This window comes from Siniperca chuatsi, linkage group LG4 (assembly GCF_020085105.1).
Source record: "Siniperca chuatsi isolate FFG_IHB_CAS linkage group LG4, ASM2008510v1, whole genome shotgun sequence".
Taxonomy (NCBI): Eukaryota; Metazoa; Chordata; class Actinopteri; order Centrarchiformes; family Sinipercidae; genus Siniperca; species Siniperca chuatsi.
In genome coordinates, this window is record NC_058045.1 from 9,749,561 (window position 1) to 9,774,867 (window position 25,307).

Sequence of the window (25,307 nt, forward strand, 5' to 3'; positions counted from 1 at the left end):
ATCTGTCACTGAACGGTCTTGTGTGTAAAATGTAAGAACTATAATGGTGTGGGCACTGAAATATTAAAAGACAACTTCGGTATTATCGAATGTGCCTGTAATGGTGGAAAAAAGATGTATACATTGCATACATTACATTACACCCAAGCATAGTTAGTGCTGTTCCTGGGCGTATAGTAATGTATGCAGGCCTGGATCATGGATGTATTTGGGGGAAGGGATGCCCAGCTGCCCTGCGTCTGACGTCACGGCGCTGGAGTGAGAGGGGGCGATGAGAGGAAGCTGCAATAAACACACAGGGCGTCTGCGCCTATCTAAGTAGGACAATAAAGTGAAAACGGCATCAATGCTCTAACAATGGATTTGTCAGATATGCTTGTTCTTAAAGTTTTCCTCTTCGTGTACTTACTAAACTACACCCAAGGTGAGTGAGGCATTTTCAGAGAAAACCTTACAAGTTGTGTTGCATCCATGAAGCAGCGGCTGAGAGGAGCAGAACGGCTGATAGCCCGTAAGCTAACAGAAGGGATCAGCAGGGCCTGCTTGTTATGAAGAGGACTGCACCCTTTTTGCGGTATTACTTAAAGCTAACAAATTGTAAATATCGTAAAAGCTTACTTGGATTCGTGCAGTTTATTGAAATAAACTGATATTGCTGAGTTATTTCTGTGTGTTGTCACAGTTTTTATTGTCAGGCTTGGGTCGGTTTTGTTGTTATCGTGCGAATAGCGCCGACAGCCATTGTTAAGCGAAGAAGGGGATGCCGACTGGGTTAACGGACCGCTAGCTTTTTGCTAGCTAACACTTTAACCGCTAACGTTACGGATTTCTGTCAAAAATAATACATTTAGCCACTGACATGATGTTACCTGCACCGTGTCGGCGTTTACAATTTATATGACACAAGTTTAAATGTTTGCTGGCATGATTTTGTTGACTGTTGTCACTGGTCAGTGCTGTGTTTTATGCTATTCTCGTTGTTCTCTAATTTAATAACTCTGGATTCAATATCATGAAAATAATGTGTGATTTAAAAAATATATATATATATATTGAACGTTATTTGGGGAACGAAATTGCCCCTCTGTATGCTGTATTTACTTGTGATGTTGCTATGGCATCATACACCTGCTATATGCCTCTACTGTGTTTTTTTTAATCTTATAGCTTACCAGTAAAATTAAATTAGCTACATATGAGGCAAATTTACTTCTATACAAGTCTCAGTCAGTTGTAGGGTCCATATTTACGTTTTTGGCAATCGTAATATTTTAATCTCAAGATGGATCCCTTGTCAAACTGTCAAAAGTAGCAATCCCAACTTTTTCACACAAGTTAATGGAGCCGCGTGGTAAAATTAGCATCACAAGATGTATGTGACTGCGCTTCACCACGCAATTTTATCAATCTTATGTTGTTTTGTGTAGGCTTTTGGATAATTCTGATGGTTTTGTGTGATCACAGAAATGCAGGAATGAGAAATCTTTGTGTTTGCTCAATGTTTATTATGTTTGTTGTATGCCTTGAGAAATTAAGATATTTCAGAATAGTCATGGCCTTCACTTCTCACAGTCACCTCAATGAAAAATTTAATGTTAGCACTTAAATATTTCATACTGCACATGAAGAGAGTACTAGCTGAAGCCTGGTCTACTTACCCATCTTTGTTACATAGTTACACTGAATCCTGTAATTTATGGCTCACTAGTCAGGCATAATTACCTGTCACACAGTACTAATTACATATACTGTATTTACTGAAAATACGTTTTTTTGGTTTATATGTTGTGGGGCAAATATCTGATCTTAAAGAGTATGCACAGTGTACTGTCTAAACACTGAAAACAAAGTAACATTCGCAAGGGCTTAAACAAGATCACTATGTTTTCTTAAAATGGAGATTGCCAGACTGCTTTTGAGTGTGAAGCAGTTGGTGAAATGGGTGGAGATGCTTGAGAATCTTTTTCCTTCGAGCCCACCACCCACTCTTCTGGTGGCGAAATAATAGTGCTGTGACGCTGGGGGCTATTGTTGAGCACAGCTCCAAAACAGGCATCCATTTGATTTAAATAGATTTAGTTGCTGAATTTTAAAACACAGACCATACTGGTTTGCTGTCAGTCTCCATCATTTTAATCCTGCCTGTCAAATGTCTGCCTGATCAACCATTTTTTGGGCACCTAAATTATCCTAACATGTACCATGCCTCAGTTATTTACTCTCAAATGTAGCTGTTATAGTCTAATGTCACCTCGAAGACTTAAATTAGAATATCTAATGCTTGAAATTTATGACTATTGCCAAACATACAAGCATGTCAGTTTATCTGCTAAGAATAGTCGTGTGACAAACACACTATGGTACCAAGGCAGTTACATTTGTATATGGACTTGGATGTTAGTATTTTTCTCCCAACATTTGGTAGTGTACATTTAGTCTTTTATATGTATATTCTTATGTTACCTTTTTATAATCTTCTTTAATTTAATTTCTGTATAATGAGCTCTCGGCCACGTCTATATACACATGTTATTTTTGGTCCAGTTCTGTACAGTACATACATATAAAACCTAGAATGAATGACAAAAAGATTGTATCCATACACCTGGGATGGCTGTGTTGATATTTACTGTGATTCTCTAAGGATATGCATTTCATTAAGTTTCATAAGGCTTGTATTTTCTTTGTTTTTGCTGATAACAGCAGTTCCTCTGTTCTTTTCACACAGGCCACTATAGAAATCCCCTGAACAAGTACATCCGTCACTATGAAGGCCTGTCCTACGAAACAGAGCTTGTGCACAGCAAGCATGAGAGGGCCAAGAGGGCGCTCTCTCATGAAGACAAGTTCCTTCATTTAGACTTTCATGCCCATGGAAGGTTTGTCAGTTTTTCCAGATATTAACCTGAAGGGAAATTCTGTTTGGATCTCTGTCTATTTTTTTTTTTTGTCTTCTCATTTATCTCTTTGTCTTTGTCTGTTTTATACGTTTTCAAAGGTCATCCCATATGCCTACATTGTTTATGATTAAAGGTGGAGGTCAGCTGTAGCACAGATTTGCAGTGTGATTGAAAGTGGTTTACATTTAATCCTGTTTTATGAAATCAAAGACCTGGTCAGGGGCATCACATTGGCTGCGTGGTGAGGACAGATTTTAAATCTCAGCCATGGTTCTTTCTGTATAGTTTCTATGGTCTCCATTAGAGCTAAAACGCTCAATCGATTGATTGACAGGAAATTAACTAGCAAGTATTTTGATAATGGATTAATTGTTCAAGCTATTTTTCAAAAAAAAATATCAGACATTTCCTAGTTACAGCTTCTCAGTTGTGAGGATTTTCTGCGTTTCTTTGTCTTATGTGATAGTAAACTGATCATTTTTGGGCTTGGGACATTTGGTTGGCCAAAACAAGCTATTTGAATACATGAATTTGGACTTAAGATAATTGTAAATTAATCGTCAGATTAATGGATAATAAAAATGACTGGTAGTTGCAGCCCTAGTGTAGGTTTGTTTTGATTTCCTGCCACAGTCTAAATACTAGCACGTCAGGTGAAGTAGAAACCGTTTATGTGTTTGTGTGTATGTTAGTCAGCCCTGTGATGGATCAGCTGTTTCCAGGGTGTTTCTGTTCACTTGATATCTGGGTGGGAACCCCCTCAAGGTATAGAAGATGGTTGGATGGATACGTATAGTCCTTGTCATGGTTCATCCAGCATTTTGAAGAGGTGGTGTTGTTTGATAGATACGCTCTCCATGACAAAGTCAAGACCATCTGGCTGGGAGCTTGGCAAAGACTGTTTATCGTCCTGTCTGTAGCAGGCCTGCTGTTCCCAGACTCTGATGCTCCTTAATAGGGAAGTGGACGATAAGAGCTGTGCAAACACAAACACACGGAAGGAAGATGTCTGTTTCTTTGAAAAGCAGGAATGTGTCCGTTTCTTTTCATTTGAATTCATGAAAAAGCTAGAGACACAATTCAAATTCTTACATTTAATTTGCAGCACCCCATCCGCCTTCCACTTGCTGGTTTTGTGTATGAACGGCTTACATTTGTCCCCTGAGATTAAGTCATAACAGAAAACAACTGTGGTTCAATAGGTTCTGTACACATACAGGGCCAGATTAGTGTGCCATCATGTCAAATTTGACCATATTTTTCTGATTCTCTAAATTTTACTGCATTTCTTGCAGTTAATTTAACTGCTGTGCCTAGCCTACATAACCGTAACTTATACACAATACGAGCATACAATTAAGAGCACTGTGTAGGTGTTACATGAAACCCAAGGTTTACTGTAACATCTTGGTTTCTCTGCCATATGTTGATGATTTAAAAAAAAAAACAGCATTGTTTCAAGATGTCCTAATTTGCTATTCCCTCTCTTGTAAGAGACTGCAGTTCTCCTTCTGCAAGAGAAAACAGCTTAGATGTTTTCTCTCTGCCAATTCATGCCCTTCCTTTCACCCTTTTTTCTCCTTTCATTTGCATTTTCCTTTTTCTCAAAGGCTGGGTGAATATTGCTTACCTCCCAAAGTGAGGCCAAATTCAGATCCACTCCCAAATCCAGCAGAGAGTTTTGGGACATCACAGAGACAAACTTCTCACAATATAGCGAACACTGTTGTCCCATGTTGTAACCTGTGTCATCATATTCAATTGTCTTTTGTTTTTCTATTGTCTATAGTTTAATTTCTTTGTTTTCAGGCATTTTAATTTACGTATGAAGAGGGATACCACCTTGTTTGCCCAAGATTTGAAGGTGGAAGTTTCAGGAGAAGAGATTCCATTTGATACCTCTCATATCTACACTGGAGAAATCTACGGTAAGACTCTCACTCTCATTTGAATATACTTGTTTTAATGTATCACTGCAGTAATGCGGCCCAAGACAGTTGTTTTATGTTTTTCTGAAACATGAATACCTGATCTTGTGTGAATCCTCTGATACCTGCTGTACCTCTGTAATTTGGATTCCCAGGTGAGAAAGGTACACTGACTCATGGCTCCATTGTGGATGGTAAGTTTGAAGGCTTCATTCAGAGCTACCACGGCACCTACTACGTGGAGCCTGCTGAGAGATACCTGGGGGCCAAAGACGTGCACTTCCACTCAGTCATCTATCACGAAGACGACATACGTGAGTCCCCAGCAACTTCAGCTACGCAAATACTTTGACCGGCCGTTTTCTTATAATCATCGTGTATGTGTAATTGGATGCATGCATATGTAAATGTATGATCGGGAAAGTGCAAGGTTAGGGCAGCTGAGCTGATGGAAGCAGACTGGTGCGATCGCCCTCCAGGGAGGAGAGATACCCAGGGTGCTCATTAGCTGAGTAACATGATCTTTCTCTCAGGCTACTGGCTCATTTTAGCAGTCTTTACGATGTTGGTACTTATAGTGAACATCAAGCTTACTTCACTACACTGGCACCCCCTAATTTGAAATCATCTGTGTACATATAGTATGTGGCTGAGGGGCAAATTAAACAGAAATGTGAGAGGAATCGCTAATGAGAACGACAGGAAAGTAACAGCTCACATAGCAAAGCTAGGCTCAAGTGGTGTGTAAGTACATCCATTAGCTGATCATGAATAGTGCCAGAAATAGAGTGACTCAGGGGGTTAAGTAGCTAACATTGTCTCCCATAATCCTAACAGTGTTGTGTCTGCCTATCTCACTCAGACTATCCGCACAAGTACGGCCCAGAGGGAGGCTGTGCTGATAGCTCAGTGTTTGAAAGGATGAAGAGGTACCAAGCCTCTGCCGTAGAGAAGCCACCCAAGGTGAACTTCACCGCACACCATAGTAACACTATAGTAAACCCTTACAGTATCTAATTAAAGGGATAGTAATTAACATTTTTCCTACTTAGTCAGGGTCAGATGGATGCCTTTTTTAAGTCTCTGTATGCAGTTAGAAGTTATATTAACTTGTGAGAATAGCCTCTTTCAGCTCAATTCATGGATGTCTACACAATTAATTAGTAGCTCATCTCAATGGCAGGAAAAAAGTTGTTCTTTGCTGAAAGTTGTATACTTCATTTTAAATTAGGGTTGTATGCAGCAATGCCTGGTTTCCTGTTTGAAATTTAAAGAGTAACTTAACACCAGGCTAGAAAGAAGTGTTTTGCTACCCTTGCTGGTTGAAGGTTTCAGGCCTGTTTCACCTGTGACGCTGGGTGTCCACACCCAACCGTGATGCCACTGGGTCTTGAAGTACACCTGTTAGGTTTGCAACGAGATTTTCACAGTACGATAATTACGATTAAAAAAATAAAATATAATATAAAATACGACTAAAAAGGACAATTGTTGTTGTTGTTGTTATTATTATTATTATTATTATTATTATTATTATTATTATTATTATTATTATTATTATCATCATCATCAGTTACAATGACCCTTAAAAGAATGAAAACAGAAGGGTTTCTTTGGTTGAACAAACGCTTTATTTTAATTTAACAAAATAAAAACAAAACGTGGTATAAACTTGAAATATATATTTTTTAATAACACTAATGCGGTAGAATTCAGTACCATTGATAAGGAAATGTACATGGTATGATATGTCGATTTTCATACTGCTGCAACCCTAACACCTGTACATCATTGCAGCAAAGTAATCAGAATCAGAAATACTTTATTGATCCCCGAGGGGAAACTCTTTTGTTACAGCAGCTCACCATCACGTCAGTGCACACAGGAATAGAAGTACTAAGCAAAAAATATAATACACTATCATACAGGTCAGATAATAAATTAAGTACCAAGTGGGTATAAGTATAAAATTAAGTGTGAAGTACAAAGTGGGTTTACCGGTTGATGATAATAATACGGTATAAAGTAATAGTGCATGAACTGTCAAGTTAAGTGTAGCTTATTAAGATTATAATGAGTTGGAGGATATTGCACAGCAGTAATAGAAGTATGAATAAATATCAATAAATAGGGAATTTTAAACTGAAACAGAATATATTGCACTGGAGTATTAACACAGAATATTGCACAATTATGTCAAGTTTTGCAGAGATGTTAATGATCAATGTCCAGTTTAATGACTTAGGGTCATATAGACTAACACTTAAGAAGTTAAACCACTGGGGGTCAGGGGAAAAAAAGATGTTCAGGGGCTGTTAAGTTACTCTTTTAAATGCAAAGCCTGGAAATATACAACAAATAGCAGCAAATATTCTTTATTCATTATTTGGATCCCCATTAGCTGCCACTAAGGTAGCAGCTACTCTCAAATAGCAAATGTCCATGAAAGTATTATTCCCATGGAAATATTGTATGTTAAAACTCTATGAAAAAAGTGACATTACTACTCCTCAACACACAATATTAAACAAGTAAACTTGAATTCTGCATTGTTGACTAGTCAAACATAGTTAACCCTGATACAAAAGATTTTTTTTTTCTCAAGTTGTGCCTATTTTTTCTAACACAAACAAAGATGGTAGCCAGAAATGACATGTCCTTGTTGAATTTGTACCATGTGAACCTTTGTTCCTATTATTTCTTCCTTTTCCCTAATATATGTGACATATACAGTACATGTTCCTCAGCAGAGTTGCAGTTCATGAACATACTGCAGCTGAAAAACCACAGCCTAAAAATACCGGACATTATTTATTTAGTCACTGTTTGGTTGAAAATGCTTTATATATGTTTTATTTAACTGTCTATTTCCTACTCTCCATCTCCTGTGCTGCTCACACCAGGAGCTCCACACTGAGGCGGGCTCTAATGACCCTGTGTTGCTGAGGAAGAAGAGGATGGCCCAGGCTGAGAAAAACACCTGCCAGCTTTTCATTCAGACTGACCACCTCTTCTACAAGTACTACAAGACCAGAGAGGCCGTCATTGCTCAGGTAATACGCAATCACTGTCACTCACTTGACACATGCTACTGTGGTGCTGTTAGAATTCGATTTACACAGTCTGTCGGGTTTGTGTCTGATGTTGGTGGAGAGGCACATTTTTAACCAACAGTAACATTAAAGAGTATAAAGGCTAATTAGTATTGGAATAATTACACTTCTTATTTAGTGCAAGGGGTGAGTCATAACACTTACAACAGAGCAGAGACTAGAGCATAGAACAAAAAACAAAAAAAAACAAAACCCTCTAAATTAGGGTTGTACGGAGTAATGTCTGGTTTCCTGTTTGGAATTTAAAACTCAGAGCCTGGAAGTACACAACAAATGGCAACAAATAGACAGTGTCCATGAAATAGACTTTTTTTTCTTTTTTGCAGAGAGTTAGATGAGAAGATCGATACCACACTGTCAACACGATATAACATGTTCATTAGTGAGCTTTAGAGGTGCTGGTAGGCATATTTTGTAACCTTTGGACAGAGCCAGGCTAGCTGTTTCCCCATGTTTCCAGTCTTTATGCTAAGCTAAGCTAACTGCCTGCAGGCATTTACTATACAGACATCAGCAAGAAAGCACATAAGCATATTTCTCATGTCGAACTATTCCTTTAAATTTCTACAAAAAAGTGACATTATTACTCCTCAAATACAATATGAAACAAGTAAACCTGTCTACTTTTCGATGCTGTATTATTAACTAGTTGAACATTAGGTAACCCACTGACTGTGCACACCATACAGAGACACTAACAAAATCACAGTTGTTTCGAACAATCTGACAACGTACTCTGTACTATGCAGAAAAATGAGACCGATATTTACCTCTTTACATGTATACTGTCAGTGTTTTGTACATTATGGTTACACACAGTATGGATTGAATCTGGCAGTGAGAGCCAACAGGCAGTTAAAATTGTGCCTAGACACTCGTGGTTGAAGCTTTTTTGTTATGTCTTACTCTTTCAGATCTCCAGTCATGTCAAGGCCATCGATGCCATCTATCAGGGCACAGACTTCATGGGCATTCGCAACATCAGCTTCATGGTGAAAAGAATCAGAGTAAGTCTTGTGTTTATTTTATGTTTACATTTTAGATTTGGTCACTTCTTCCCTCTGAACTCATCATCATCCTCTTGTGTAGATAAACACCACTAATGATGAGAGGGACAGGTCCAACCCGTTCCGCTTTGCCAACATCGGGGTGGAGAAGTTCCTGGAGCTGAACTCGGAGCAGAACCATGACGACTACTGCTTGGCTTATGTTTTCACCGACAGAGACTTTGATGACGGGGTGTTGGGTTTGGCCTGGGTGGGAGCCCCTTCAGGTACTGAAAGACAGTCGGTGTGTCATGTGTGATCAGCAACTGCAAAAAATCTATCCAATTTTTAAAGCAAGATATTAATACATCCATAACATTTTTAAATCATTATACAACACATCATATTATTTGTACTGGGTTGTAGGCACATTAACATTAGGGACACCCAATCTTGGTTGAATATGAGATTATTCAAGGAAAGTATCCGTAATTTACAGTATAAGTTAATTGTACTTATCTGCATTGTACATTGCAGCTACAACAAGAAAAAGTGTCAGTGGTATTTCGGATTGCAAATACTGATTGATTCAGACTGTTATGAGAACCAACTGCAGCTTCAAATATCAACTCAGACAATATGCAGATGTGATGATTCCCAAAGGTTTGGTTGCACTCTGTTACTGATGTGGTAAAGTGAAATAGCAACTTAGATGTGTTCTGTGCTACATTCTTAATTTAATGGAAAATATTGCACTGTTGAAATCTTTGATTTACTGTGGGAGGTTATGTGTCTTCTTCCTGGCGATGACAAACAAAATTTTTATTTAACATGTACTGTAAACACATTGATCTGTCAGCCTCATTATGTTTTGAAGTAAGGCATTATGTCATGTGGACATTAATTGAAACATTGTCATGACATTAATCAGACTCTCCCTTTTTAATGAGCAAAATCCTTCATTTTTTGTAGCTGTGGTTTGGAAGAAGGTTTGTTCCAACTCGTGTTTTTCATTCTCAGGGAGCTCCGGGGGCATCTGTGAAAAAAGCAAGCTATACTCAGACGGCAAAAAGAAGTCTCTCAACACTGGTATAATCACTGTACAGAACTATGCCTCCCATGTACCTCCAAAAGTCTCTCATATCACTTTTGCACATGAAGTAGGACACAACTTTGGCTCCCCGGTGAGTGACTTAACGTGCCACATTTATGCACGGTGAGAATGAATTTATTAGGCTCGTATACTTTGTCCCTTCTTCTTTTAACCTGTGATTGTTTTATTTTTTCTTTCTCGCTCTCAGCACGACTCTGGATCTGAGTGCACCCCAGGAGAATCCAAGAGCCAAGACAAGAAGGAGAAGGGCAATTATATCATGTATGCAAGAGCTACATCAGGAGACAAGCTCAACAACAATAAGTTCTCAATCTGTAGCGTGCGCAACATCAGCCAGGTGCTGGAGAAAAAGAGAAGCAACTGTTTTGTCGGTATGTTTCACTGTTTTTAACTTCATTTATCTGTCCAACTTGAAGTTTTGTAAATTTAAACCACATTATTTTTATTCTGCTTTCCCTGTCGTGAAGAGTGTGGGAGATTTTTAACCCTATTGCCCTAATTAGTGAATTAATTCGAGTTGGAGTTCGAACTGGAGATGCACCAACATTTTGGCTGGGATTAGTTTTGAAAAGCAATTTTGGCATTAGTCCAGTGTTATTTTTACTGACAGTATTTGGCATATCGTGGAATTTTGCTTTGTGATCTTTTTCTTTTTGCAAGTGTCAAACTTAATACAAATGTCAAATCAGTGGCATAACAAAAACAATTTTTAAAGTCACTCAGTTACTTAACCATATGATTGGCATGCCTAAAAATCTCTTTTGCACATGCTGTTGTTCGAAGTCTCACGCATATCCGTCTTAGCTGATATGACTGGGAAAATATTACATATTTGTTTAGGCTTCCAAAAACTGTCTTGGTCCACCCTACCGCTTTACATTTTTGCCTTTCCTCAAACAAACTGACGAGGAGTGTCTGTTTGAGTTTAATGTTGCATTGGGCTCTCTCGTCTGTCTCTTTGAGAACACTGATTTTGTTTCCCTGTTGATTGCAGCAACTCATTCTCTTCAGAACAATATTTGTTTGGTTTGGTTTTGTAATGACAGTTTTCATAGTAAATGTCTGACTTCTTGTACTGAGGGCTAAAAGTGTATGAGAAGTCAAAGTATGAAACAACATGTTCCAGTTTTTGGGGACCAGACTCAATGTTTATTTTTCCTTCCCCAAACAGAGTCTGGCCAGCCCATCTGTGGTAATGGCCTGGTGGAGCCAGGAGAGGAGTGTGACTGCGGCTACAGTGATCAGTGCAGGGACCAGTGCTGCTATGACGCCAACCAGGCTGACAACAAGAAGTGCAAATTAAAACCCAACAAAGTCTGCAGGTAGATGTGGATGCTGTTTTTACATTTTTGTTTGCCTGACCATTTTGATGTTTCATAAGGAAGCTCTTCCAGCTCATTTGTGATAATTCATGACCAAACACTTCTTTCCTCACCAGTCCCAGCCAGGGTCCTTGTTGTACTGCTGAGTGCTCTTACAAGGGTCGTAATGAGAAGTGCAGAGAGGAGTCAGAGTGCGCTCACCAGGGCATGTGTAACGGAGTCAGTGCCCAGTGCCCCACATCTGAGCCCAAGGCCAACTTCACCGCCTGCCATGGAGAGACTCAAGTCTGCCTCAACGGGGTAAGTGGCTGAAGACTTAACACCTGGAAGAACTGGTTGTTATAGTAACTTTATATTCATACCAGTCAGTGTCTGATCTCGCCTGTCCTCACGCTCCTCCCCCACAGGGCTGCTCTGGCTCCATCTGTGAGAAGTATGGGCTTGAGGCATGCACCTGTGCCAGCCAGGATGGCAAGGATGAAACTGAGCTATGCCACGTGTGCTGCATGGAGAAGAGTGAGTCATTTACCATTTTTTCCACACCTTGATAACTAAGGTTTTTTTAAATAAAATATTTTTATTAAATCTGCTTGAGATCTTGTCTTTTTCATTTGAATTGTGTTGACTGTCTGTGATTCATCTCCACAGTGAATCCCAACACGTGCAGCAGCACAGGATCAGAGCGTCTGGCTCGTTTCTTCAATAAGAAAGTGACCACGCTGCCAGCCGGCTCGCCTTGCAACGACTTCAAGGGCTACTGCGACGTGTTCATGAAGTGCCGTCTGGTGGATGCAGACGGACCGCTGGCCAGGCTGAAGAAGGCCATCTTCAACCCAGAGCTCTATGAGAACATTGCAGAGTGGATTGTGGTATGTATCAGCTTCTTGATTCTGATTGGATGATTAGTTATTATTATGAGGTGTTTTTGTATTGATTGTACGTGATTTGTGCTTCATTCTCTTCTCTAGGCCCATTGGTGGGCAGTGTTATTGATGGGTATTGCCCTCATCATGCTCATGGCTGGCTTCATTAAGATCTGTAGTGTGCACACACCAAGCAGTAACCCCAAACTTCCCCCTCCCAAACCACTTCCAGGTGAGTCCACAGATTTACAAAGAAAGTTATTCATACCATTGATTAATTTAACTTTTATATATATTTATGTAGAAATACAAACCATGTGTTTGAAGTTGTGTGTGAACAGTTAACCTGTTTACATGGATTTCTTTATAATTGATGTACCGCCTGCCACTCCACAGCACTGAAATATGTTGTTTGTTTGTAGTTGCAGGGTTGTTGTTTCGAAGGTGTTTGTGATATTGTGTCCATCCCTTGAAAATAAAATGTCTTTGTTGTTGCATCTATTAAGCCACATGCATTGTTTGAAAAAAGAAAAAAAAAAATACAAAAGATATGTTTAAGATGTTTACATGTCTCAATAAATAGAAACATTAGGCAGGATTCTAGTTATATTAACCAGGTCTTACACCAGATACTGAAATGATAGTAGCTGGTGTTTTGCCTTAATATGTTTATGATCAAATTCTTAATAAATATGATGATACTTGCAGTGGAATAAGCTCAAATCCTTACATTTTCAATTACAAGCGATCTTTAGTAAGGATTACCACAGTCACAGTGTTTGTGAAACTCTTTCCTGAAAGCAGTTATAGGCTTTAACTCACAGCATTGAACTTAATCTTTTAAATCTTTGCACAGGCTGGAAGGCAGTTTTGCGACCAAAATGAAGTGTCTCTTATCGCCTCACTGTGTGCTTTGTTAACCCTATAGCTATACACCAATGCCTATGAATGTGAACAATGTCACATGATTGATTTTTTTCTTTTTTTTGTATTTAGTTATTTTATTTTCTCTTACTGGATATTTTCATATTGCAACTCAAATTCTTTAGTTTGGTATGAATGCCATTAAATGAACAGACCTTGAGTCTCAGGAGTTTGGGAGTTCAGTAACATCTTCTTTATTGCCTTACTGGTTAAGGTCCCTATGCTCTGTGTGATTTTGGGCTGTCCCAGAGGAAAGATGACAAGTGTGAGAGCAACCTGTTGAAATCTTTGCTCATCAAACAAAAAAAGTAGTCCTGGCTCACACTGTGAGGCAAGTCTACCAGCCAATTAAGAGCTTCAGCAACCAAAAAAAGGCTGCATCAAAATTCTTTCAGTGTCAGAAATTTAGGACCACAATGTGACTGCCGCTATGACTTACGTTTACAAACCAACCATATGGAATATGATATGTGATGCAGAATACATGATAGCTTAACACTACTGTTAAAAACACATTTTCTTCAAACTCCCAGCGCAGAATAATATTTCTCTTCCTCCTCTTTTGAGGTTATTTGATGCATAGAAGTGCCAGCGCCACAGCCATAGCTTAGTTTTGCTACATTTTCAAAGCTTAAGAGCGCTGCAGAAAGATGATGCAAATTGATGCCGTGTATCTGTTTGAAACTGTTTCATTTTTTTTTCTGTTCACGTTGTAGTGCTATGATTCACCACGCTTTCATCATATCATCTGACATGCCTCTAAATTGAAGTCGTACAGTGCGACCAGGATTTTATTAGACTCATCTCTCACTGTGTGACACGCAATGAACAAGACGGTTGTCATCGCAGTGTAGACACTAGTAGCAGAGTGTCACTAGGTGCAAGTTAGTTTGGAGTAAACCAGTCTGCAGTCTGTCTTTCAACAAGCTCAATTAACTCCCTTTCTCCTAACAGGCACTTTGAAGAGGCGGCGAGCACAGCAGCAAGCTAACTCCCAGGTGCAGCACCAGTCTCAGCACCCGCATGCCCACCAGCACGGACACGGTGGACACGGCGGGCACGGCGGGCATGGCGGCCAGCGGCAACCCCAGAGGCAGCCTCAGCGGCAGGCACAGCCCCAGAGGCACCACCGTCAGCCTAGAGAGAACTATCAGATGGGCCAGATGAGACGCTGAGACCTTGCACCCCTCCCCTCCCCCAATGCCTTGGCTCCTCCTTGTGCCTACAGTGGGAAACAAAAGCGTCACTCCATCCAAAGAAAAGCCTGACATGGTTGTTAGTCATCATCATATCCTCCATCTACAGACAAAACAGACACGTGAAAAAGAGAAAACACTATCTAGCAACTCGGTTGGCTCTTTGTGGAGTGGACTCCACCATCAGCCATTTCCAATGCAGTGCGATCTAGCATCTTTTTCCACCCTTTATTTTTCTTTTTGTAAGGAGTGCCAAGGAGTTAAGGAATCATGTGTAGTTTTAGTACATTCTGTGATGTGTTTTTTGTTCTATTGCAACGTCTTCTTGAGTGACACGCCCGTGGCTGCTGGTGAATTGTTTCGTGCTTTTCTTTTCGCCATTCTAGCCTGGATTGAGAGACACTCAGTGGGGATGTGCGGCACTTTTGTGATTTACACATGTCAAACGGCAAAAGACACAGGCTCCGGTCTCTCGTGCAGACAGTCTTCTGCATGTGACTGTACATATTTAGTGTATCATAAGTGAAAACAAACTATTTCTTCTACTGTAAATGTGTAATTCTTCACTTTTTTTCTTTTATTTTTCGGTTAGTGCTCTCAGGACTCTTAACACATAATTGAAGGAATGATGGTTGTGATGAGTTCCTTGGACGTTGCTGTTGAGGATTTGACGCCATCAAGTTCTCTTCGCAGTCGTCCAATCAGGTGGATCTCTTTCACTTTCATTAGATTGCTAGATTTCGAATTTTGAACAAGAAGGTCACCATATCCCATTTTTCAGGCCTTCTTTGTTCAAGGTCCCCTTTTTCATCTTTTTTTTTAAATTTGTCTTGCTAAAATCATGTTTTGCTCATGTTGTGTAACAAGCTAGATGAGGTAAACAGTCATGGGAACAGAAAGGGAAGATCTCCTCGTTTGGTACACCTTTTTATTGTCTTTACCGATTTTTGTTTTTGATAATGAAGAATAAATAACCACTAACTGAAGCTGATGATGATTCTACCTGTTCAGATATGAAGAGGAGGGCAAGTGAAGGATGCTGTGGCTTAGTTAAGAAGTGAGAGTGTATCATGTTACAGTTAGTTTACATGAGTGTGGAAATAAATTTAAAAATGACTCCAGTGTGGATGTACAAAAAAAAGAAGATTAAATCATTCTATTATTCTTCCGATAGCAAATCTAAGAACTTTTCAATGTGGGCATGCAGACACATTTATTAAATGTGACTATTAATTGACCAAGGTCTGTAATATTTGTATGTCACTCAACACTATTTACTTTGACAGCTATTAATGTCTTAAAACAAGTGCACGGAGTAGTGTAACGCACTTGCAGTTTGTCCTGGTCAGATTTCATCATGGACTGAATCCCCTTAAGAGCTCATGAGTGCAGGCCTCAGTGTGAGTTTACATCAGCGTGCCATAAAACTTTATACAGCTGATCTTTGTGCACAGGTTTTATAAAATACAGGAAGCACCTGTAACATTTCTGGAGCCACTTTAAATGGAAGAAATGAAGGAGTTGTGATCTCAGGTGTTTTCTTCCTCCCCTCGCTGCAGCATAGCATGAGGGGCATTTTGGAAAATGATAGCATGATAATATTAACTGAGAGGATATGATAATCTGGTCAAGATATGTTGTGCAAAATCCCAGGAATTATTTACCGTGCAAACATTTCACCCACCAATAGTATTTGGCAAGTGGGGGAAAAGTTTGCCACAGACAAAAAAAACTTTGGGCATTTTGCATCATATATTTGGCAAGGGACGTTTTTTTGTGCTCTGACTTAATTTTATCCTGGCATTTTTATTTTTAAATGCATGCAATACTAATCACAACTAATATCTCACAACACTGTCATTATGGTTGTAATAATCACACATGTGCTCTGGAGGGGACATTAAAAATAATGTGTCTCACAGTTTATTTCATGCGACAGATGAATTAGGCAGGTCGGTGGTTGCTATAACTTCTCATGTCTGTACAAAATGGAGGTCTTTTTAAATTTCATCTTCTAGGCTGGATCTCGTCTCTTAAGCCTAGAGAATTTACATGTAAACTTGTACAATACTTCGAAAATTTGCATTTCATTTGAAAATGAAAACTACATTTTGATACATCCGTTTCATTTTTTGTATTCTAATTCCAGAGTAAGTTGTTCAAAGATGTTCATATGTGACAAACTTTCCTTTCTTCTAAGTTATTTATGTTCTTATATGTGCTAGTTGAAATGGAGTTTGTTTATGATACTTTTCTCCACCATCATCAATGGTAAAAACAATTCAGGGTGATGGAGTAAACGTTACATTTTAATTTTTGTCTTCGTTATCCTGTGGCATGGTTTGGGTAGAAGAGCAGAAGAATAATGCCTGTAAATTTACTTTCTTTTTAATTTCGTAGTCTTGGTAAAAAGTTTTTAGATAAACGTGCACTGAAAATGTCCAAATTGAGTTGAAATGTTGTAGGTGATGTAGGCCGAAAGAACACAAGATTAAAAAGTAATACTACTGTCTGATTTTAATGTTCACTGTGTTTTATACAGTATCGGAAATTTTTGTTCACTTTGAACATTTTTACTAAAAAAAAAAAAAGATTTCAAATTGTATTGTGCAAAGAGATGTAATTTTTGGAGTACTTGAAATGCATTAATTAAAAGATTCGTTCAAAATAAAATAGACCCCTGTTTACTGTCTGTAATGTGTGCTCTCTTTGGCTTTTTCTATTCTTTTGCTGCAGTTTTAGTTGTATATACAGATGTTTAATGTACAAGGAGTACCCCTCTGCCTGTGAAAACAGTTGTATAATGTCCTCTGGGGATCTGGAAGAGAAAATAACCCTGATGATGTCATCATTGTTTCAGATTGGCCTTAAAACTTAAAAATGTACAAAACAACGCCTGTGTTCCAAACTTTTGTTGTGGAGTTTGAAAGATATAGGCATTTAACAGTCAGGAAGGGTCTAAGAAAAGATACTATTGAGTTGCATTATGGGAAGTACAAGTTTCAGTGTGTTTGGACCTTGATCCATATTAGGGACTAAAAGTTAAGATATCTGAACCTCATTAATTTTGAGCATTTTACAGTTTCTCCATAAAGCTCCCTGCTCACCAAATAAAGGCTTGTTGGAGCTGCTGAATCTCAGACTTAGTAAAACAAAATATATAGGAAAAACATCTACACTCCAATCTGCAGTATATATTTATTGAGGCAAGATTTCAGTCAGAGATCTTCAAGCATCAACAGGAAAAAAGTGAGCATAGTATCTAGATAATGACGATGCTGATGCTCGAAGGTCTCTGACCTAAATTTAACTGTGATAAGTCCATATTGCAGAGATCAAAGTGTGCAGATGCATTTCTTAATTTTTTTTTTAACTTATAATCTGTTTAAGTTGTATCCTGAATTTAGACTTTACTGTGGTACATTCCTAAATATTGTTAAGTTCCTGTAAAGTTGTTCACTCATTTGAATGTAGTAGTGGGGCGCCCACAACAGAGGGAGTAGCTGCTGCTGTCTGTGACGTGTTGGGACCGGGGGTTTTGGAGCTGCCTGCGAGTCACCAACATCAGCACCACAAAGCCACATGCAGTTCCTCATCCCCTCTGTTTCCATCGAACGGTACTTCAGCCGTTATTGACAACTTCAGCCTCGGAACTCCAAATAGTGTGTGGGCTCAGTAATGCTCTATTTATTTGAGTGAAATTGGCAGAGGGAAATGCAGCCCCTCAGACACTTTTATTTTCCTTAGTCACATGGCCGCTTGCTGTAATGTCCTGCCCAAGTAAGCAGTTTATTCCCAGTATAATCCATGTGTTTGATACACACTCTATTATTCATTGCCTATACCTATTGATTACTTTTTCCTCATGAGTGTGTTTGATGATGTAACAACCACTGGAAAGTGTATGTCAGATCCTGGAAGCACCCATTTGCACATGCAATGGAATGTGGCCTGCAATTGATTTTCAATGCGGATCCTCAGCTGCAGCCGCTGGTTGTGACATGAACGAGCACAGTCACCCACAACAAGAGTTTAGTTTCAATATTTTCTAGATAATGCAGGCGAGGTGAGTTGTATTCCAGGAAGTTTATATTGTTGTTTTTACTGATGCTGCAGTCCATTTTCTCACAGTTATCTTCAAGCTGATGTCACTCTGTGCCTAAAACAATGTCCTAGCAGAGGGGGCAATGTTACTAACACTGGTCAGTATGCTACATTTGGAGTTTCAGCTCTGAGCAAGGAGCTGACGTCACAGCCGATAAGCAGCACCCTTTGTCTCCGCGTGCACGGACAAAGCGTGATTGTAAAAGTGGCACCGGCCTGCTGAGTGGCACCCAGACTGAACTGAGTGGCAGCTAACACTCGCACCAATGAGCAGCTGACCCTGAAGTGCAATACAAAGAATGGAAACAGTGGCAGCAAAGAATATAACTCCCAGTTCATTGTTCAGTATCAGATAATGCCCACTAGATTATCAATTATCTGACTCTGTGCAGTCAGTCTGCATAGATTTAGTCAGATTTAGTTAGTATGTTTCATGAAAACATTAGCTGCTGCAAGAAATAAAGTGACTAGTCATTACAATATGCTGCCAGTTGAAGGAATCCCCACCTGTTATTATCAAATCAAGTCTTTCCTTTAATTCAAACAACCTACAGACATCCTAATATTAATACATATCAGTTTAATTAAAGGTAACAGCTGCTTTGAAGTAACAGCCTCATATTGAACGTATTTGGTGTGTCCATGTGATTTCACAGAGACAAGGAGACTTTTACAGAGCCAGTTCTCAGAATACTGTTTCTTTTTTTTATGTTGAGAAGCCCGTCACTAACATCGTCCCACATCATTCAAAGCCTGGCCTGTAGGTGAGAGATCACTTGCACCTACACATTAAGTCCAAATAAAACATTTGACTTATTGTTGCTTCGTTTAGATGTTTGACTTTAACTGTGCAGAATGATGAAATGTGCAGCGTTTGACACTAGATGGATGTTTTCAAATTCTTCTATCTATGGGAAAAAGTTTCTCTGTTTTAAGGTGTGCACATGGAAGCCAATCATGGTTCAATATGCAACTTATACAGGTGTGATGTGGAAATTTAAAACCTTGAATCTTTTCAGTGTCCAGCAGTTGAACATTTGAAATGAATAATATTCGCATGTTCATAGTTTCTGGATTTTTTAGTGAGGGAGGAGTAGATTTTAGTAACTTTTCTGTGGAGTCTGGAGGGGATCATCAAGTAAACTTTTGAATTCAGTGGAGTCACCGCCTGAGGTTCCTGGTAGAGTTCAAATCGGACATCCCTGTGAATCAGATCATCTTTGATCTGCAAATGGGTAATAATTAGAGTAATCAGCTCATGCAGGAAATATTTTACAGCATAATGCTCTGAGCTGACACTGTAAGGTGATAATCATCCTCTGCAATCCTAACAACTAAACACAAATGATCCATCGCTTGTGTCGGTGAAGGTGTTCAATTTTAGACTAATAAATGTACTTCATACATTCATGTCTGCTTTTACTGTCCTCTTTCACTTTATCACATAGACAATTAAAGCCTACACAACAATTTAAGGGATGTATGAGGATATACTCGGTAATGGTGTAAATGCTGAGAGGAACATTACATCAACAAACTCAGTTGGCTTAACTGCAGTTTTCAGTGATAAATGCAAAAGATGATGGAGTATCCGATATGACTCCCTGAAGTGAAATATCTCTTATGAAATCGATATTTGTAGAAACTTTAATGTAGACAAAACAACACTGAGTAAAATACAAATATTAATAGTCAACAGGAGGTTTGCAATAGAAGAAAAGAATTATAAGTTAAAACAAAAAAAACAAAAAAGTTTTAAGTGAATATACAGATAATATCATCACAACCACTGAAGAAAATGGGAGCAAACCTAAAATGAGACTGGCAGGCGTGTAAAACTATTAGTCCAGTACCAATTGTTTCCAAGTGAATAGAGCCAAAGGGTATTTTGCGTCTAATATCTATAATACAGTATTTACAACATGAAAAGTCATAACAATGTGAAGCACACATGACTGAGAATGTGTTTATGAAACATGAAACATAAAAAGTTAAATCGCAGATCGCTTATTTATCTGCAGTTTTTCTATCTAAAACGTTTCCTAATTTATTTTACTTTGTGTTTTGACACAATGTTGTCAATGTGAATGTTCTAATGTTGTCAACACTGAGCTGAAAAGCTTGTCTCTGCAGAGCATAAAGTCAAGCAGAAGAGTAACTACAGCCTATCCTGCTATTAACGGATTTGCCAAAGAGAGCTCACTGACAGAGGAAGCCTTGTGTGGTGTTCCACTTCACCTGACTGACAGTAAAACAGCTGATTCTAACCAGTTAGTCCTGGAGGTTAATATCCTTTTTTAGCTCATGGTGATCATCTCATATTTATCCTTCAGACTGATGTCCTCGTCCTCCTCATCTTCCTCGTCCTCCTCCTCCTCTTCGTGGGGCTTCTCCGGCTCATCACGGTGGTGGTGCAGCTCAATGAACAGGTAGTAGATGACGGCCGCGACTACGCCCCCCACCATGGGCCCCACCACAGGGATCCACCACCAGTAGTCTGCAGTGCTAAAAGGAAGCATAAAAAGAAAGAAAAGGAAAGAGTTAAATACGTCTCTGGCAGTCTCACAAGCAGCTGACAGGGAGGCCACTGTAGGTCACTGATGCTTCACAAGCATCGACTGCATCTGTCAAGTGCATGTGACATTATATAAGTAGCTCAGGTCTGTTTACTTCAATACAAAAATTTGATTAAGAAATCTAATAAAAGGATCCAATTTGGAGGATTTGAAAGTCAGGCATATATATATATATAGATATATATATATATATTTGTGCGTGTGTGTGTGTGTGTATACTGTATATATCATAATTTATCAGCTGTCTAGTTATCCCTTTATTTATTATTGGATTGAATTCATTTAAAAAAAGATAGGATGTAATTCTTTAAATAACCAAAATCACTTTTCACAATGACATAAAATAACCTACATAAAGTTAGACAAACAAACATAACATCCAATTGCTGAAAATTAAGCAGTAACATTTATTTTTGTTCTTTTTGTTCATTCTGCCATTATGGACTCATAATGTAGCTGGATTACAATTCATTAGTCCACATCTAACATTTTATGCATACAATCCAAAGTCTAACAAGAATAATACTATATAAGTTAATAAAATTATATGTGTTCCCTTCAGATGTAACATATTTATTCCATATTTTTTTATGGTTAAAATGTTTCCTGTTTTTTTTTTAATAACATTTTGTCATATGACATTGTACTAAATAATAACTCTATCCAGTTTTTAAATGATGGTGTATTTGGACTCCATTCTCCAAGGACCAACCTGATCATTGCAACAAGACCCACACATAACATAATAGCCTGCATCTGATTTACATGCGAGAAATCGCACAAAAGACTTAACATGAAAAAAATTGAGAAAAAATCTGGATCTTTCTTCCTCTGCTGTACATTTACCTGAAGACCTCCATCCCCCATCCTGCTACAGCTGTGAACAGTCGGGGTCCCAGGTCTCTGGCAGGGTTCAGGGGGTAGCCACAGTTCAGCCCCATGGACACACCAATGGCCATGATGATCAGACCAATAGCCAGCGGCTCCACGCCTTTGGGAGCTCCAATGTTTCCACCATCAATGATAGCCAGGATGCACAAGACCAGCATACCTGTCCCCACCACCTGCAGGAGCAGATCGTCATTTGTTTAATAAACTGCAGAGTTTAGGCAGGTTACAGGATCAACAGTACTTTTAAAAACATTGGTAACCTCACAATTACAGCGGCGATTAATTTTCTTTTCCCTCATTATTTTTATTTCATGTAATTCTGTTTCTGTTTCTTCTGATCAACAGAGGTCTTTGTATAAGCTCTTGGCTTCCTACCTCTCCCGGACAAGCTTTTGTTTACTTTAAATTCATGTATATCTGAGTATATGTAGGTAAAAGTGTGTATGTATATACAGTATATGAATGTCTTTGTGTAGATATCATATTTTTTATAATAATGTTTTTTTTAATAAATAAAATATGTAGAATTAACCTGTATAGTAGTCAGGCTGTATGGGTACATTAAAATCACATTTGCAACAATCTGGATATGTATCACTAAAACAAGTAAATCTAATCTTAATTGTTCAAATCTAGGTTTTAACTGCTATTTATTATTTAAACAAAAAGTATTTAGGGACTGCAACCTGTACAGCACCACTGTTACACAGATATTCAAAAGGAAATATTAACATAAGCACAGTCACACTGTTTAGACTTATCTCAGTGGTTCACCTGATGTGGTTTTCAACAGTTTTAAGCTGGTAGACGTGTTATTTTTGGATCACTGCGCAGACTAAAAAGACGGAAAATGGTGTTAAGTATAGATTTGACCTACCAGTGAATGCCAGGAAATGGGTCATTAGACCCAAAACTAAGCAAAAGACAGGGTGTTCACAGACTAAATGGGACAATCAATTTTGCATTAGCTACATTTGCCAGACTTCGCAGTATTTAGAGCCTGAATGGGAACGGCGATGCACAAGAGGGGTCATTGGGTCACAGCAACCAGAGCACACCTGATCGATGAAGCCGCCGAGGGCTGACAGGTGTCTCGCAGGGTAGGAAGCAAAGATGTGACCTGTTGCATTGATTCCCGTCACTGACAGAATCCCACTGGTGAAGTCCATGAAAGCATCTGTGAGGAGGACAAATCGATGGTTGTAACTGTGCACAGGGATCCATTAGTATCTTACATTGATGAACATGCAGCTGAAGTATTTTCACTGTGACAGCAGAATGATGACACTTCCCGTTTTAAGAGTGTTGGCTCTTTTTCAAGTTTGGGAGAAACTAAGCTTTTGGAGATCATTACCAACTGTTATGGTTTAATATGCATGTGTAAAGGAATAAAGCTCAGGTGTATTCACCGTGGTATAACCCAAAGACTGCAGCAGCTCCAGCAAAAGCACCAAGAAACTGAGCGATGACATAGAAGGGAAACTTCCAGATCTTCAGTTTGCCCAGAATCACCATGGCCAGAGACACAGCAGGGTTCACATGGCCCCCTGGGACGGAGGACAAAGCAGAGAGTGAGAGAGGCGCCGTGGGTGGGGGTGGCTGGCCGGCATGATATTCTCTCCATCATTAGCGATGCTGTCACATTTACGAGGGGCAGCAGAAGGGAAGTGGCCCCCGGGGCGGTGCAGGGTTTTGTTATGTATGTTCACAAGCAAAGAGGCAGAATGATGGTCACATATTAGACATTCAACCTATAAGTCAAAAAAACAAAAGGGAGCATTATTCTGGTCCTATTTTTAATCAAGCTGTGCTCACATACTGCAAGTTTTTAATTTTTAAAAACATATTAAAAATCTGTGAGCAATCTGTCTTCTGTTATAGAATCTATTTGGTCCTTGCTCAGATAAGCAATCTCGTTTGGGACCGAGTCTGGTCTCTGTCAGAGACAGATGAACATAGCCTATGATCAATGGAGTTTGCAGGACATTCAGTGCCCAGGGTTATGTATGACCTCAGAGAGGCTGTGCACTAGCACTAACCAATCAATGGTCAGTCCACATTTATTGAATCTGGACAGAGAGCTGGCACGTTCCTGCTGACACTGGAGCCGTGGAGGTGGCACATGGCTGGACAGGAAGCCATAAAGTTACTGTAGATTATTACAAGATGCAAGCCTCCTGAGTAACAATGTTTTCATTACAACAGATACAAGCAAGCTGTCAGACTGTATATGTTCTGGCACAGGTTGTTTGTATTAATTATGAATTATTTCAATGCATCATAGAGTCTGTAGTGCTAAACAGTAGATCAAATAGAAGAAGCTGAATATGCAAACAACAAACTGTTAACAACTATATTATTAAAACTGATGATGTTTTTCTGTTGATTTGACAGGATGTTAATACCAAGTAGAGTAGGAAATTGATCTCAACAACATCCATTGGCAATTATTCATTAAATTGTATTGCACGTGCATTAAATTCACAGTACCATATCAAAGACTGCTAGTGGAGTGTGCTGGCTCATGTGAGACAAGTTCTACTTGAGTGGAAATAAACAATTAGTTGCAGAAGTTCATTAAATCACATTTACCTGACACTCCACCAGCAACATACGCTGCCATCATCAGTCCTACAGAGAATCCGATGTGGATGGTGAGAGGCTCACCCAGGGTGTTTCGACTGAGGACGGTCTGAGCGACTGAGCCACATCCAAACAACTGACAAACAGAGAGGAAGAGAACATCAGCTTTTCACTGACAATCTGTTAAATTGACTTACATCACTTTTCAAAGATAACATCATGAAATGCAGATATGGAACAAGAACATTTCTGAGCATAGGTTTGAGCAGTCTGGAGCACAACACTTAACTGAAATTAGCATATAAACAAGATCTCAGACTTCACACAACAACTTCTAAAGCAAACATATTGTGTAAAGTGAAAAGTTTATATAATACAAAGTACAGTAATACAGTTTTATAATACTAAATGCTACTTACAACCAAAACAAATGTTCCCAGGAATTCTGCCAGGAATTCCTTGAGTATTCCATGTTTGAGAGCGCAGTGTTGCCTCATGCTTCTCTTGTGTTGTGTTTCCATGTATCACTGTGCCAACTGCTGTTAAAACTACCAGATGTCCAGCAGTGTGAACCTCTGGAGTTGATCAGAGCTCTCATGTCAAATCTCCACCTCTGCCCGACTGCAGCCTTTCAGCACAGACCATTGATCCATTTGTACAACCATCACACTCCTCTTGTACGCCTTGTGTTAACACACAACAGAGTTTCACAGCAGAGGACAGGCAGAGTGATTGACAGGTGTGATTTGTATTGTATCTCAATTAAACACAAATTCAAATCAGATTTTCTTTATTTGTGTGTGTAGT

The 25,307-nt window shown here is 39.0% G+C and overlaps 2 protein-coding genes across 3 annotated transcripts; one reads left to right on the top strand and one right to left on the bottom strand.

The window, feature by feature from the left end:
- The first annotated feature begins 219 nt into the window (after positions 1-219).
- LOC122874550 (disintegrin and metalloproteinase domain-containing protein 10-like) lies at positions 220-17,038 on the top strand. Of its 2 annotated transcripts, none has more exons than XM_044192559.1 (16): positions 220-424; positions 2,729-2,879; positions 4,710-4,828; positions 4,984-5,142; positions 5,691-5,791; positions 7,732-7,881; positions 8,856-8,948; positions 9,031-9,214; positions 9,948-10,111; positions 10,229-10,412; positions 11,213-11,363; positions 11,480-11,663; positions 11,771-11,879; positions 12,012-12,232; positions 12,332-12,458; positions 14,105-17,038. In XM_044192559.1, exons 1-16 carry the CDS (start codon positions 358-360, stop codon positions 14,323-14,325), a joined length of 2,385 nt encoding a protein of 794 aa, XP_044048494.1. In that variant the 5' UTR covers positions 220-357; the 3' UTR covers positions 14,326-17,038. The 2 variants fall into 2 exon arrangements, with proteins under 2 accessions (XP_044048494.1, XP_044048495.1); XM_044192560.1 differs by lacking the exon at positions 220-424 and adding an exon at positions 442-574.
- A 3,041-nt stretch (positions 17,039-20,079) lies between these two features.
- LOC122875216 (aquaporin-9-like) lies at positions 20,080-25,259 on the bottom strand. The gene is made up of 6 exons (XM_044194109.1): positions 24,920-25,259; positions 24,510-24,636; positions 23,327-23,464; positions 22,976-23,094; positions 21,873-22,090; positions 20,080-20,955 (listed from the first exon to the last, which is right to left on the bottom strand). Exons 1-6 carry the CDS (start codon positions 25,019-25,021, stop codon positions 20,748-20,750), a joined length of 912 nt encoding a protein of 303 aa, XP_044050044.1. The 5' UTR covers positions 25,022-25,259; the 3' UTR covers positions 20,080-20,747.
- Between the last annotated feature and the right edge of the window lie 48 nt (positions 25,260-25,307).